The sequence below is a fragment of the Trifolium pratense genome, linkage group LG7, assembly GCF_020283565.1.
Source record: "Trifolium pratense cultivar HEN17-A07 linkage group LG7, ARS_RC_1.1, whole genome shotgun sequence".
NCBI lineage: Eukaryota > Viridiplantae > Streptophyta > Magnoliopsida > Fabales > Fabaceae > Trifolium > Trifolium pratense.
The window spans coordinates 45,166,094-45,180,193 of NC_060065.1; the positions used below are offsets into that span (position 1 = coordinate 45,166,094).

Here is a 14,100-nt window from a genome sequence, read left to right on the forward strand (position 1 = left end):
GGTCCAAGTAGAATCTTGAGATGTATCAAACAATAGTAATATGTATGATTTCACATATATTCAATAATTTATAGTCGTTTCTTTTTTTCGAATAGTAATTTTGTGTTTTTCTGGATATAATATGTTAGTTTGTTAATTTTATTTTAATAGAAATTTTCTGAATTGTTGGTGTTCTTTTTCTAGATACACATGTTGTATTAATAATAATTTTATATGTTGTTCGTTGTTTAACTGAATTATTAAGATAACGATGAATTTTTTTAAATAATGTCTAAAAAATTTAACCACACCGGAAATTAATGTCTTGTTGATTATGATGATGGTAAGAGCCAACGAGTAGTGTTTTGTGGGAGAAACCAATTCTTTGTTATGAATATACTCTTTTCGGACACAAATTTTGGACACAAATATAAGTAAAAGTCGACTATTTTTAAACTAATTAATACTACTATTCATAATATACCCTTATTTAACCATTTCACTTTTCAAAAATTTATGTAATTTTCAATGCATAAATCACTTTTTTCTTATATTTGTGTCCGGAGAGAGTATATACTATAACCCTCGGTTATAAGGTGCTAACCACGCGCCAACTTCGATGAAAATGAAATTGCACGCCTTTGCATTTTAAAATAAGTGTAGTTTAAAGTGTTTATACATAAATTAAAAAGGATCTGCTAACTTAAAAATAAGGAATTTGTTAAATATACTTAAAAAGGAAATTAAGGATAAATTAATATTATTAAAAAATAACTTTTTATATTTTTAAAATATTAAATACATAAACTTTAATATAAAATTTCTTTATTAATATGCTTAACTAATGTCCCAGAAAAACCGTTTAATATTTTCCAATTAAAAATATAATGGTGTTGTCAAAATATGACAAATTTATTATTTGTCAAAATATTTTCCAATTGAAAAATATTTTCCAATTGAAAATATTTGTTATTTTTTATAAAAAAAAAAAAAAAAAAAAAACTTAAAATTTCTATTTATTACTGGGCCCTGAATTAATTTTTGTTATTGGGCCTATGCATATTTTCTTTACTAGTCCAAAAGATGTTTTCTTTCTTCTGTTTTCTGTTTCTAGTTTCTTTTTTCCCAATTATTTTTATTTCCAAAATTCCAGTTTTACTTTTATTTTTTCAGTTTTTTATTTATAAATATAAATTCATTTAAATATTCATTTTTATTTAAAATATTATTTTTGTAAAAGAATATTTATTTTATCCAATGGATTTGTAATGATATGAGGTGCCGTTGGATTTAAAATAAGATGGACGGATTGGATTCTTCCATGTATTTTAAACGGGTGCATTCAATCCAATCCACTATCTAAATTTATATTTAATAGATGAATTGGATAGAAATAAGTGGATGGATGGTGGATTAGTGGATCAAATTGTCATCTCTAATGAGGATTAGTGTGCACACGAGTCAAGTTGAATCTATTTTGAGCAAATTCATTATGGGAGTTTGAATCAATCCATCTTGGTGATGACATTTGAGTTTTGTAACAGGGTCATTAGGCATAAATTATCTTAACAACTCCAAAAACATAGATAGATATGATTAGATGAAAACTTAAATTCGTAAAAATTTCAATATTTAATTGAAGTTTATAATTTAAAAATTCAACACTTAAACTAATATTGGTGGTGGTGGTGGTGACCGGTGCAGATTAGAGTGGTAACTTTTTGTGATCAGAGGGTGGCTAGAGTGATTGTTTGTGATGGTTAGTTGATCGTCGGAGCTAGATAGAGTGATGACTAGAGTGGTGGGGGAAGTGTTGATATGTGGTGGTCAGGGTAATAATAGTAGTTAGTACTAGTGGTCAAATTGAAGATTAGTGGTGGTTGCATGGTTGGAGTGTGGCCAGAGTGGTGGTTGACAGTGATTGGAGTGTGATGATGCGTGGTGGTCAAAGTGGCAACCGGTGATGGTTGGAGTAGTGGTTAGCAACCATTGGTGTGATTCACATTATTTAAATACACTGGAATGAAAGCAAAGTAGCATTTTTCATTTATCAACATCTAAAAAACAAAAGTGAACATTACATACCTAAAACATATAATAAAAGAATCACTATTACTACATAACTACTACATCATACTCTTTATGGACAAATTTAAGGAACATAAACCTATAAAACAGTGACAATGGATACATAGCACTTGAAATCAACACAAACCTTGTTGGCTTCCATCATCATGTTATTTCTACAATTACTATACTATTTCTTATCTTAATATGTTTTTTCATCAATGCCATGCTGAAGCAGATATCAAATTTCTGTTCTTCCACCCTAAAAGCATTGCCCCATCTTTCTCCACTAATGTATAGTGTTCTGAATAGCATCTCAGAAGACTTCTTATAACAGAATTCACATAAGAACTTAAAGGACATTGACGAAATCCCGCCATCGTCAACCTAGACTTCCATTTACCGAACAGTTCATGTCGCTCGACTCTTTCCTTACCTTCACAAGCAATGACATTCACGATATCACGAGCCAAACAATGTTGCTCGACGTTAATCCTTTCTTTGCTGTCTCGCGAGAGCGTGACGTCGATAGACTCGAAGATTGCCAAGTAGTAATCTAAAGTTTCTATGAACCTGTTGAAGAAAGGTGTTGTGTTTGTGTTTGATTCTTGCTCCACAAGTGTGACCACTTTTGGAGCAAGAGATTTCACCAATCTTAAAAGTCCATCTCTTGGATTGTTCACATCAACACTCTCATCAGCTGTGTGATGGAGTTGTAACGGAAAATTCACAGCCAAAGCTTCTCCGACTCTGATATCAAGCATGTCTCTTGTAACGTCAGGAGCAAAAACAGGAATACCGTGAAACTCAACCGGGATGTTAAATTTCTTGGACATCATGGCCAATCTTTTCCCGACTACTTCTAGTCCATCACCGCGTGCATATTTAGAGACGGGGTCATCGATTCCTGTGATCCGCACGTGGGGAGCTCCGCCAGGTCTTGCAGCAAGAGCTTGAAGAAGTGTCATCCATTGAGTTCCTTGAGCAATCTGAAAATCTATGATGTGTATGCGATCCTCATTCCTGCAAGCTTCGGCAATAGCTCCATTTGCAGCCATGTAACCGAACTTTAAGTACGGACAGATTTCGAAAAGCAGTTGCATGTATGTGAGTAACTCTTCGCCTTCAGGCTCGCGGCACTTAAGAGCATGATAGATGCTATTCCCTGACGCTTCCTTCCTTGCAACAAGCCCTTCTACCATATAAGCACCAAGCCTCTGGATTGGCTCTCCATTGATAGACACATCATTTCTAGCCCTTTCTATCAATAGGTCAAAATCTTGGGTGTTGTTCTCAGCCATAGCTTTGGCACATGCAATCAGTAATTGCTTTAAATCCCCCGATGGAAACTCTTGTAGAGAGGATTCCACCTCCAACTTTCGTCGTTTCTCAACATGCACAACTTCATTTGATTGCCTAGTGTTGTTGGTAACGTGTGATGGCTGACTTTGAATATATTGTGACCCTTGGTTCTCATGGCTCCATGATCTATATCTTGGGCCGGATGCCGTCTCCCTGATGCTATCACCCAATGAAGAATTAGATGTCGTAACTTCGTTATCATCAGGGGCCATCAGCGCATTTTCTAGTTCCAACAAGGCGTGTCTGATTTTATGGTTAGTTGGTAGAGAAGAATTTCTAGCAGAATATAATTGCAAACTTTCTTTGAGACTGTCGACCGATGAAACCGATCTTTGCAGATAATGGTTGGTTTCCAGTGATGAGTTATAAGAGGAGCTGATACCAGATAGGATTTCGCCCGAGTTGTAATGCTCGTGGCTGTCACTAAATGCAGAAAGAGTATCAGAATCAAAATGAGAGGAAAATGGCGAATCAGGTGAGTTTCCGACGCCAACTTTCAAGGATCCAAACAAACCATTTTGTAGTGATGGAATAGTTGGAAAAGATTGCATGTAAGGTAATCCTGTAGTCATGCTGTAACTATAAAGTTGTTGTGAGTCCATACTATGATGACGAATCTGATGTCTTGATTGAGAGGAAATCCTAAAAACCGGCCAAGCTAGAGAATCAGAAATCAAGCGTCAGCATCCGGAAAATTTACCTCGATAGTTTCGACAAAAGCATATAAACCTGAAATGACAATAAAGACATACATAAATAAGACTAAATATTTTCATAAAAGCAAATGAAAAATTCATATTAGAAATCTTTTAGCCTTATGCATAAATATGAAGGAAGTAAGATACATATCCTATCCACACAAGAAATGAAGAAACTAGACAAACATAAGAAAATTCAAGCTGATAAAGTTTACAAAATCAAATTCAACTTTATCATGAATCCATGAAAGAGGTTATAAAGTTGACTTGGACCATGTTTGGATAAATAACTTAATTATACTTTTACACTTATTCCTTTTAAAAAACAAACTTTTACACTTACCATATAAACTATTTCTATAACAAAAGACAAAATTAAATTGTTTTCATATAAACTATAAGATGTGGTCGGTTATCCTAAAGATCTTATGAAAATAAGCTAAAAACAGCTTACGCTAAGAAGCTATCATAAACAAAATGTCACAAGTGCTCATTTAGTAGATAAGGAGATGAGAATTTGATCCTCACCCAGCAGAGCAGCTTTTGCAAACATTACACAAAACACTCCAGCATTAAATACTAATATACTCTAAATAATTCTGGTTCATAAAGACTGAATAACCAGATACATCAGTTATTCAATAAACTTAAAAACCTAAAAAGTTTTTTTTTTTTCTTATAATAAGAAATGGATTATAATAACAAAATGGAGTAGTTCTAAATCACATCCCCAAAACATTCACTCTAAAAAACTCAAAAAGGTTGTAGTTGAAATTTGAAACCATGTTCACACAAGTTCACAACTAACATTCTCTGTCGGTTCCAATTGCTTTTGACCAACAAATTGGTAGGCGAATGAATTTCAATATTTCATACTACTATTGAAAATGAAACGTATCTATGAAAAGCTGAAATTTTGACCCAAACCCAGAAATCACTTAACTCCAAGATTAGTTTTTTAATTAAAAAAAGTATACATGAGTAAATATAAACATGATATTTCTACCCAAAAAAAATGATATAAATAAATTAAACAAAATAAACAATTAATCCATTAAGCTAAAATTTAAGAAATAAAATGAGAAAACATAACATAAGACATGTGTTAAGAAATTACCTTAAAAAAAATGAAGAACAAAATTCGGCGCCGAATAAATTGAAACTTGAATGTGTTCGTTGAAACTAAGGTTATGAAAATCTTTGTGCGGTTTGAACTTTTTGTTTTGTTTTCTGTTTTAGGAAGAAAGTGTGTTCGGTTTTGGTGTTTTTATAACATTGAATTTCAATGATGTGTATGGTTATATATATAGACCGACTAAGATAACGGTGACGGTAACGGTGACGTGGTTGAGAGTAAGATATTTTGATTTTGTGGTGTTACGATTTAACGGAGCCGACCACACGTTTGGGTATTTGGCGCTGAAGATTCGTGGGTTTTTCTCAACGCGGGCGGTGAAATCACTCGCGTGATTGTGTGCGTGTGGAGGTTTCTGTCAATTGACATCGTCAACCACTAGTGTTTTTTAGAGGGATGACCGTCAAAATATGTGGTCATGTTTGGAGTAATAATAAAAATAAGGAAAATGTTTAGTCACAACAAAAAAAATGTTAAGTATGCTTTAATAGCACATGTTTAAAATATAAATGTGTAGTAATATTTTTTAGAACTTGCATATTATAGTATTATATTTTTTAAATATTTATAAAAAAAAACTGAAATTTTAATTAAATTTTTAATTTTAAATATCTTAACATGTGTCTTTAGGATTTATTTAATATGATCCTAAAAATAAAATTTATATGGTTTGTTTGATGTTCAAATTTTTTCAATGTCAGTTTCTATAATGGTCATTTGAGTTAGGTCATATATTAAGTAAAATTTGAATTTTTAATTTTTCTTGCTAACAAACATTTGATTGATGTTCTACAGATGAGTTTGTCATGAAAATCGAGCTCAAAAAAAAATATGCAAGTCCTAGCTTAAATGATAAATACTGAAGTTTTTTTACGGTAAATATTAAAATTGTTAGATCAAATATTTGTGATATTTTGAATTTAAATCTAAAATATCTTAATTGTGTGTAAATTTTATGTGGGTTTATTATATTTATGTAAAATTGATGATGAAGGGGGGAAAAATTTATGTGGGTTTATTATATTTATGTAAAAAAAAATTACACCCTATTTTGCCGTTAGTTTATATAAAATGGATTTTGTTAGTTGAATTTGAGTTGTTTAGAAATATGGTGTTCTGGTTTTGGATAAGTTAGGTACAAGTACAAATGTACTTTAGTGACTAATTGTGGATCAGCCTATAGGCATTAGCTTTGGGATAAAGAGTAATATGCCTTTTTTAAGAAACAAAAAGTACTTAGGATTATAAAAATTCAGTGTTTATGGTGGAAACATTCTAAAACAAACAGCCAACAGTAAGTTGTCTAAATTTGAAGATTTTAATAGAAAATACTAAATTATCATGTGCAAATATAAAATGATCCTCTCTTCATTTTTGGAAGAATGATGCATTTGATTATTTTACATAAATTTAAATAAAACAAAAATAATTATAGTATTTTTATTAATTTAATCAAGTATTTGTGTTAGTCACCATTACGTACCATAAATACAAAGTTAAAGATACGGAGTATTAACTTTGGAGTGACACCTTGGTAACACTTGCTTGTAACCTAAGTTAGGGGTCTTGCACAGTCCAAATTTATGGCGGAATTATGGGGCATTTATTCTACTCTTCAATTGGCGTGGCATAAGGGAGCTCGACTTGTCCATATGGAATCTGATTCGGCAATAGCAGTGTCCTTGACCAGCAAAGAGTGTTCTCCATCTCGCCCATGTGCTACTATATAGTCTCCCTCATTGATCGCTTTATGATGAGGGATTGACAAGTTCAACATTTTCATGTTATACAGGCGAACGAACCAAGTCGCAACTGGATTACAACTTACGCTCTCTCAATATTTACGGGTTCTATCTTTCTTACTCACCCTCCCCTGGGATGTGTTAACCTCTTATGGCAGAATGTTATCAATATTTATTTTAATCGTCGAGTTGTAATTCGGCCTAACAACCTCCTTATTATAAAATAAAAATTGAAAGGATAATACATCTTAGGATAAATTATTTTTACAAATTGGTCACTAGTTGCAATGAAGAGGGAGTATTACTATCACTTTAGTTAACTATCATAATGTGGTGAGACCATTAATTTCACCCAATTAGAGAGAATGATGAAAATAAAGTTTTCTTAGCACTCATCATAGTATTGGAGAAATGAAAGGAACACTAAAGACTTGATGAATTAGTTAGGTGAATTAAAATACAACAAAAAAGATTATATGAGTGAGAAAAATAAATTAGTAAATGTTGCATTCATATTATATTATAAAGGGATAAATAATTTGAGATATAAATATTGCCAAATTAAAGTAACACTCATAATTTCTTTTTCTTATACAAAATTAAATACATATCTTAATTTGTATGAAATTGATATAAAGTAGCTTATAATTTGAATATTTTATTCATAATATAGTAGCTAGCAATAATCATTCCTTAAAAATAACTATTTATAATTAAAAAAAATTTATTTTATTTTTATTACAATATTTTTGTTTTATATTTCATTCCAAAACACATACCTATTTTTATTTTCACGTAAAAAAAAACAATATTACATTTGCAGCTGGTTCATTCCTTTATCAACCATGACTAGAAAAAAACATCAAAAATAAAAATAATTAAAAACCATGACTATCAAAAAATAAAAAGTTCTTTATCCACTAAAATTTAATTACGTGTATCATAAGTCGGAACAAAATAGTTTTGGAATTAAATGAGCAAAGACTTGGTCTAAATGTCTAATTAAGAACGTAAGATCTAAGAAGTGATTCATGAGTTTGGAGGAAAGTAATGCAACCTGAGTTCACACTTCACACCTTGCCACAGCTGGGGTTGAACTATACTAAGCCTGACTCATCCATGACGTATTATTTCATTGATTGATCTATGCAATCTTATTTCAACATCGCAAATTCAACAATTTAATTTCCATCATCAAAAAAGAGAAAATCAACACTCAATTTACACTTCAGTCCAAAAAATAAATACTTATAGGACCAGTTTTTCTTTATTTTGTAGTGAAACATATCTAACACAAGTGTTGACTTGACTTAAGGAAAAACAAAAGTCAACTAAGATTTGTTACGAGTTGGCTCATATTTCATAATAGCGTAAATAACATTTTGAAGTGTAAGTTGAGTGTTGATTTGTCGAATCGAACATTTATCTGTTTCGATCGAACAATAATTTGATATTCTTAACTAGTAGTTTTGTTGGTGACATATAGCATGATAAAATAGAAGGGTCAAATTTATTTGTTAAAATGGTAAGTATTAATTACCAAAAGAAATAAAAATTGTAAATACCATTTTGTTTCTTTTTTTAAAATGATAAATTATTTAAGGTGGAGGAGTAATGCCCAGTTCAAGACAGGAAAAACCTTAGGACTCAAAGATTATTTACAAATCTCCAAAGGTAACATGGCTCAAATCCAAAACTTCTCTGATTCAAAACCTATCTTTTTCCTACTATAGACCAAATTTTTGGAGTTAAATTATAAATACTTTTGATGGCCAAGTTTTTTCTTATATATATAAGATCGGAGTGAGTATAATTGATCAACATGGCCAATCATGTGATAAAATATTGTAGTCGTAGTCTTTACCTACAAACCATCATTTCACGCTCTCGGGTGAGAGCCCTCCTTTATTTTTCCATAGCATAAATGTCTTTCAGAGCTCTTATATCCGCATCCGCTTTACCTGAACCTCCTCCTCGACATGAAGCATGTGCTCTCAAAAGGCAGTTAGGGATAATTTTCTTCGATGGTTAATCAAGGCCTTGCATATTCTTAAGGGAACAATTTTACTACGCTAAAGTAACAATACTTCAAAATAGTACTTTTTGAAAGGACATAGAGAACAATTTTAAAAAAAATAATAATGTACGATTTTGAACTGTAGGTGCTAGAAATCGTTTTGTAGGTGTAACTTTTAGAATGATATTTGTTGGTGTATTTATAAAACACTTTAAAATTACTATGGTTTAAACTGTTGGGGATTTAACCCAAAACAAATAACACAGAAAGAAATAAAGAGGAATGAAGAATGAATAATCTGAGAGAAGATGATTATTGAATGAGCAGAAATTGAATAAAGGAAAAGTAAAATCTTATTCTTTCACAAAGGACATTGTTGTTTATATACAAGTTTGTTACTTCAACTGCAAGTAACTGTATAACTACCTAGGACAAACAAAACTAATTGAATTATAATTGTACAAACAAATAACTAACACAAGTGCAACTACACTCAACAACTAACAACTAACAGCTAACTAACTGCTAACTGTCAAACAGAGGAACAAAACATATGCTCCAACATCTGGTAGAGCATCAGGAATAGCAGAGTTTGAATTATAAAACCAATACTCCTCCTTAATTCAAACTCTTCCTGAACCAATACTCCTCCTTAAATCAAATTGTCAAAGCTGACAATTCAAACTTGTCTTATTCTCAGCATCTGATAGGGCATTTGAATTACACTTCAACACACCCCCTTTATTCAAATGTTCCAAACTTGTGACCTTCAGCATCTTCTTCGGGTCTTTAAATCTTTCAATCTTCAGTGGCCATGTAAATGTATCAACCATCAACTCAAGCTCTTCCTGTTGCTTAGGTACTTTATTTACTGCACCTTTAACTTTAAAACATTGTGGTTGTTCAACATATACTTCTTCCACAAGTTTGCCATTGACCAATGCAGACTTGACATCTAGTTGAACACTCTGCCAATTCACTTGGTTTTCTATTGCCACCACATGTCATATTGTTTCCAATCTTGCAACTGGTGCCAAGCTTTCCAATTGAAATTCTGGCAGACTATGAGCAGATGCTCCACACCTTGCTTTAACATTTGTCACTACACCTGATTGACAGAACATTTCCTTGGAATCAATGTCAGACTTTTGTGTCCTTTGGCCACGGGTCTTGTCTTTGCAATTGAGCCATCAAGTAAGTGCATCACTTTATGCACTCATTCTACTGCTATTTGCTTCTTCTTAGCAGGTAGTAAGGCATGTTCTGACCTTGTGCTTGCATCCCCCCAATTCCATTGCTCTTTTTCACTAATTATCACATTTCTGCTGAATGTGGTCTTCTTAGTGATTGGATTGTACAGTGTAGGACCCTGTAATGTGATATCCTACAAATATGAGGGTTTCACTTTTGTCATCCAATTTCTATGTTCTTTTATCTGAGTTGTGTCTATGGCATAATGAGCCAAACACTCTCAACTATTTCACAGATGGAGTTGAACCACTCCATATTGCTTCTGGCACTTTGTCTAAGCATTTGGTAGGACATTTGTTCAACATATAACTGGCAGTTATCACTACTTCTCCTCAAAATGACTTAGATAGCTTCTTCGCTTTCAACATGCACCTTGTCATTTTCATAATAGTTGTGTTCCTGCTTTCATATACTCCATTATGCTGAGGTGTAACTTCATCTGAGATACCCTCCTTTTTGCAAAAACTTCTAAAATCATGAGATGTATACTCACCACCTCCAAAAAATATATATTATTAGTGTTTTTTTTACAGTATATATATTATATTATTAGTGTTTTTTTTTTTACTAAAAAGATAACGATATTCATTCATTCCAATAATTGATATAGTACATCAGATCCAAATACACATTCAACATCGCTAAAAACAAAAAGGATGAATCTGCGAACAAACTCACAGCATCCGTGTTAATAGCATACAACGGCAAAATGCCTACAAATAATAATATGATAAAACTAAAGTCACCGAAATATCCATGCTTCCGGATCTGCAACGTTGATGCCCAAATCATTGATTGAATCTGCAATTGATTGAAGATGATCTTTCAATATGAACTAAACGAACACCTTAACAAGACGGAGAATTCAACAACGTCGTACCAAGACGACGATCAACACAAACGCCGCACTCAGACGACAATATCACACAAATAAAAAAGAAAAACAACTAAAAAAACTTAATCTATGTGAAAAATCACTTATTTAAATTGAAAACAACAAGAAAAAATGTGAAGAGGGGTGATTTTAGGCCAAATATGACCTAAAATCACCCCTAACTAGTAGAGGAAGAAGAAACTCAGAGAAAAAGAAAATAGGGCCGGCTAGAGAAAGAGAATTTGTATCTTTATATTATTAGTGTTAAACTCTATTATTATGGCATTTTTCATAAATAATATTGACTCTATTTGCTTATTTATTAAAACAACAATAATATCTATACACTTATTTGTTTTTGGTACTTTTCATATTATTTTCTATTATTCATTCAATATCTTATTTTATTTTTATACATTATTTTTATTCCATTAAATTTTTATTTTTTTTTACTAAAGTATTTTTATTCCATTACATTGTCGACTTATTTATTTGTCACATTTACCATATGGAAAGTTTACCAAACATTTTCCTTTCTAACTTTCTAAAATGAGTTATTTTCACTTTCTATGATAGGGCAAGACAAGTACCCGTAACAGTACAACTAACGGTAGAAAGAGCGCGTGAGAGGAAAAGCTATGACACTAATCTCTCCTTCTAGTAATACACGTGTACATTGCAAGAAGATCCTATTTGACTCTTTGACCTTACGTGGCAAACACTCACAGGCTGTATCCCACGGTTTTCTATGATCGTAAGACCAAATTAATATCAAAATTCAAAACTCTATGGGTAGCACACGTGAGTAGGGAAATAAATAAAGGCTTAATTAATAAAATGGTCCCTTAAAGATATTTTTGGTTTTAGATTGGTCCCTTAAAGAAAAAAAGGTCCAAATAAGTCCCTTAAAGAAAAAAAAATCCGAATAAGTCCCTTAAAGACATCTCCGTTAATCAGTTTGGTCCTATTTAGACCTCTTTTTAGGGACCAAACTGATTAACGGAGATGTCTTTAAGGGACCTATTCAGACTTTTTTTTCTTTAAGGGACCTATTTGAACTTTTTTTTCTTTAAGGGACCAATCTGAAACCAAAAATGTCTTTAAGGGACCATTTTACTAATTAAGCCATAAATAAATATGGAGAAGGTAAAAATACAAATGATTAAAATTGCTCAAATGGATAGGCATGGCAATGGGGTGGGGCGGGGACGGGTTTTGCCCTCCACAAACTCAAACCCATAAAGTTTGGGTTTTCCGAAATCCATTCCAAATTCGAGCGGGGATAAAAATGATAACCTCAAACTCATACCCAACGGGGATCGGGTATCCCCATCGGGTTTCGGGTATCACCATTACGCCTCTTTTCACATGAATTTAGATTATATTTTAGTATTTTTTTATTAAAAAAAAATTAAATGTCCAAAATTATTTTCTCTCAACAATATTTTTTTAAATAAAGAAAAAAATAATAGAGAAAATGGTTTGTTTAATACTCAAATTAAAATAAAAAATAAATATATGAACGTAATTTAAGAGATTGTTTAAGCGTTTCTTATTTAAAATAGGTGAAATCTAATTTTTAGCATAAGCGGGGTGGGTTCGGGGACGAGTTCGGGGTGGGTATCAATGTACCCATTACCCGCCCCAAACCCATCTTTTGAAATCGGGGAAAACCCAAACCCGAACCCAGTCAACTCAGATTTTCCCCGTCAAAACGGATATGGTTTGGGTGGATACCCGCGGGTATGGGTTTTATTGCCATGCCTATATGGATCACTTTATCAAGTGAAATAACATTATAACGAATACGAATTTTATAAAATCCAACGTTGGATTGAAAGTTTATATCATATAGATCATCCATAGAAAAATTTAGAAAAATTGCAAATCATTTGATATGTTATTGAGACACATCAAGATTAACGGTTTATTAAATAACGTAAATCTTGATGGGTCTCAATAACATATCAAATGATTTTCAAAAAAATTTAAAAAATTTATGGATGATCTATATGATATAAACTTTCAATCCAACTCCAACAGTGAATTTCGTAAAATTCATATTCGGTAGGTCACTTGTCCACGGTGGACCACTTGTGAAGGTGGTCACCGTAGCATTAGCCCTCAAATGTGTATTGAGAATAAATTAAAATTGCAAAAACACATAATGAAGGCTGATCTTTCCTGATATGGAAATTGTGGTCGTGAAACATTGCGTCCACATAGTGGTGTACTTGTAAGATACTCTGACGTTCAAGTCATGTATAAACGTGAAATAAAAGGTTAAAAATGAGAGAATATATACTTAAACATGAAAGGGGTATAGTTTCGGTTTGCTGCTGAACGACAATCAATTGTGACGGTCTCAATATTTATGATTGTGTTACACATGTAAAATTTTATATAATTTTGAAAACTAGTTGTGTTTTGAAGATCGAATAAGTTCACTAGGCGAGGTCAAAATGGATCAAATGAGATTTGAAAGATAGAAGAAAAAGAGGTAAAGAAGAATTCTCCTACCAAAATTTAAATTCAAACAACAAATGAAGATTGGAGCGAACAGTTTGAAAGACAATTGTTCTACACATGACATACATGCACAATCGAAGACGGTTATTCATTTTTCGCATTTTTTTATAAACAAGAGAATCTCAAACTATTTTAGAGAATTATTTTCAATGATCTAATCCAAGTTTTAAATTGTCTATTTGATTCATCGTATATTGACATAAAAATTACAACACTATTAACAGTTAAGAGAATCTTAATTTTTTTGGTCAAGGGTAAGAATCTTGATCTTAATGCCAATCATTTTAATATTAACTAGTACTATTAGGAGGAAATCTTGTATAGGCACAAATATTTAGACACGCATTTTAGGCGAACATATTTTAGGGACAAGCACAAAAGTAAAAAAAAAAATTAAATAGAAAAAAACGCATGTATAGTTTGAGCTAGCAATGCATGCTCATTAA

The 14,100-nt window shown here is 32.0% G+C and overlaps 1 protein-coding gene across 1 annotated transcript; it reads right to left on the bottom strand.

The window, feature by feature from the left end:
- Nucleotides 1-2,002: 2,002 nt before the first annotated feature.
- LOC123893557 (chitin-inducible gibberellin-responsive protein 1-like) lies at nt 2,003-5,643 on the bottom strand. Its single transcript, XM_045943292.1, has 2 exons — nt 5,224-5,643; nt 2,003-4,137 (listed from the first exon to the last, which is right to left on the bottom strand). The coding sequence occupies exon 2, from the start codon at nt 4,008-4,010 to the stop codon at nt 2,265-2,267; it is 1,746 nt and encodes a 581-aa protein (XP_045799248.1). The 5' UTR covers nt 4,011-4,137; nt 5,224-5,643; the 3' UTR covers nt 2,003-2,264.
- Nucleotides 5,644-14,100: the final 8,457 nt, after the last annotated feature.

Excerpts from the sequence above, each read along its gene's own strand:
- LOC123893557 (XM_045943292.1), bottom strand. The coding sequence starts at position 4,010 with ATGGACTCACAACAACTTTATAGTTACAGCATGACTACAGGATTACCT.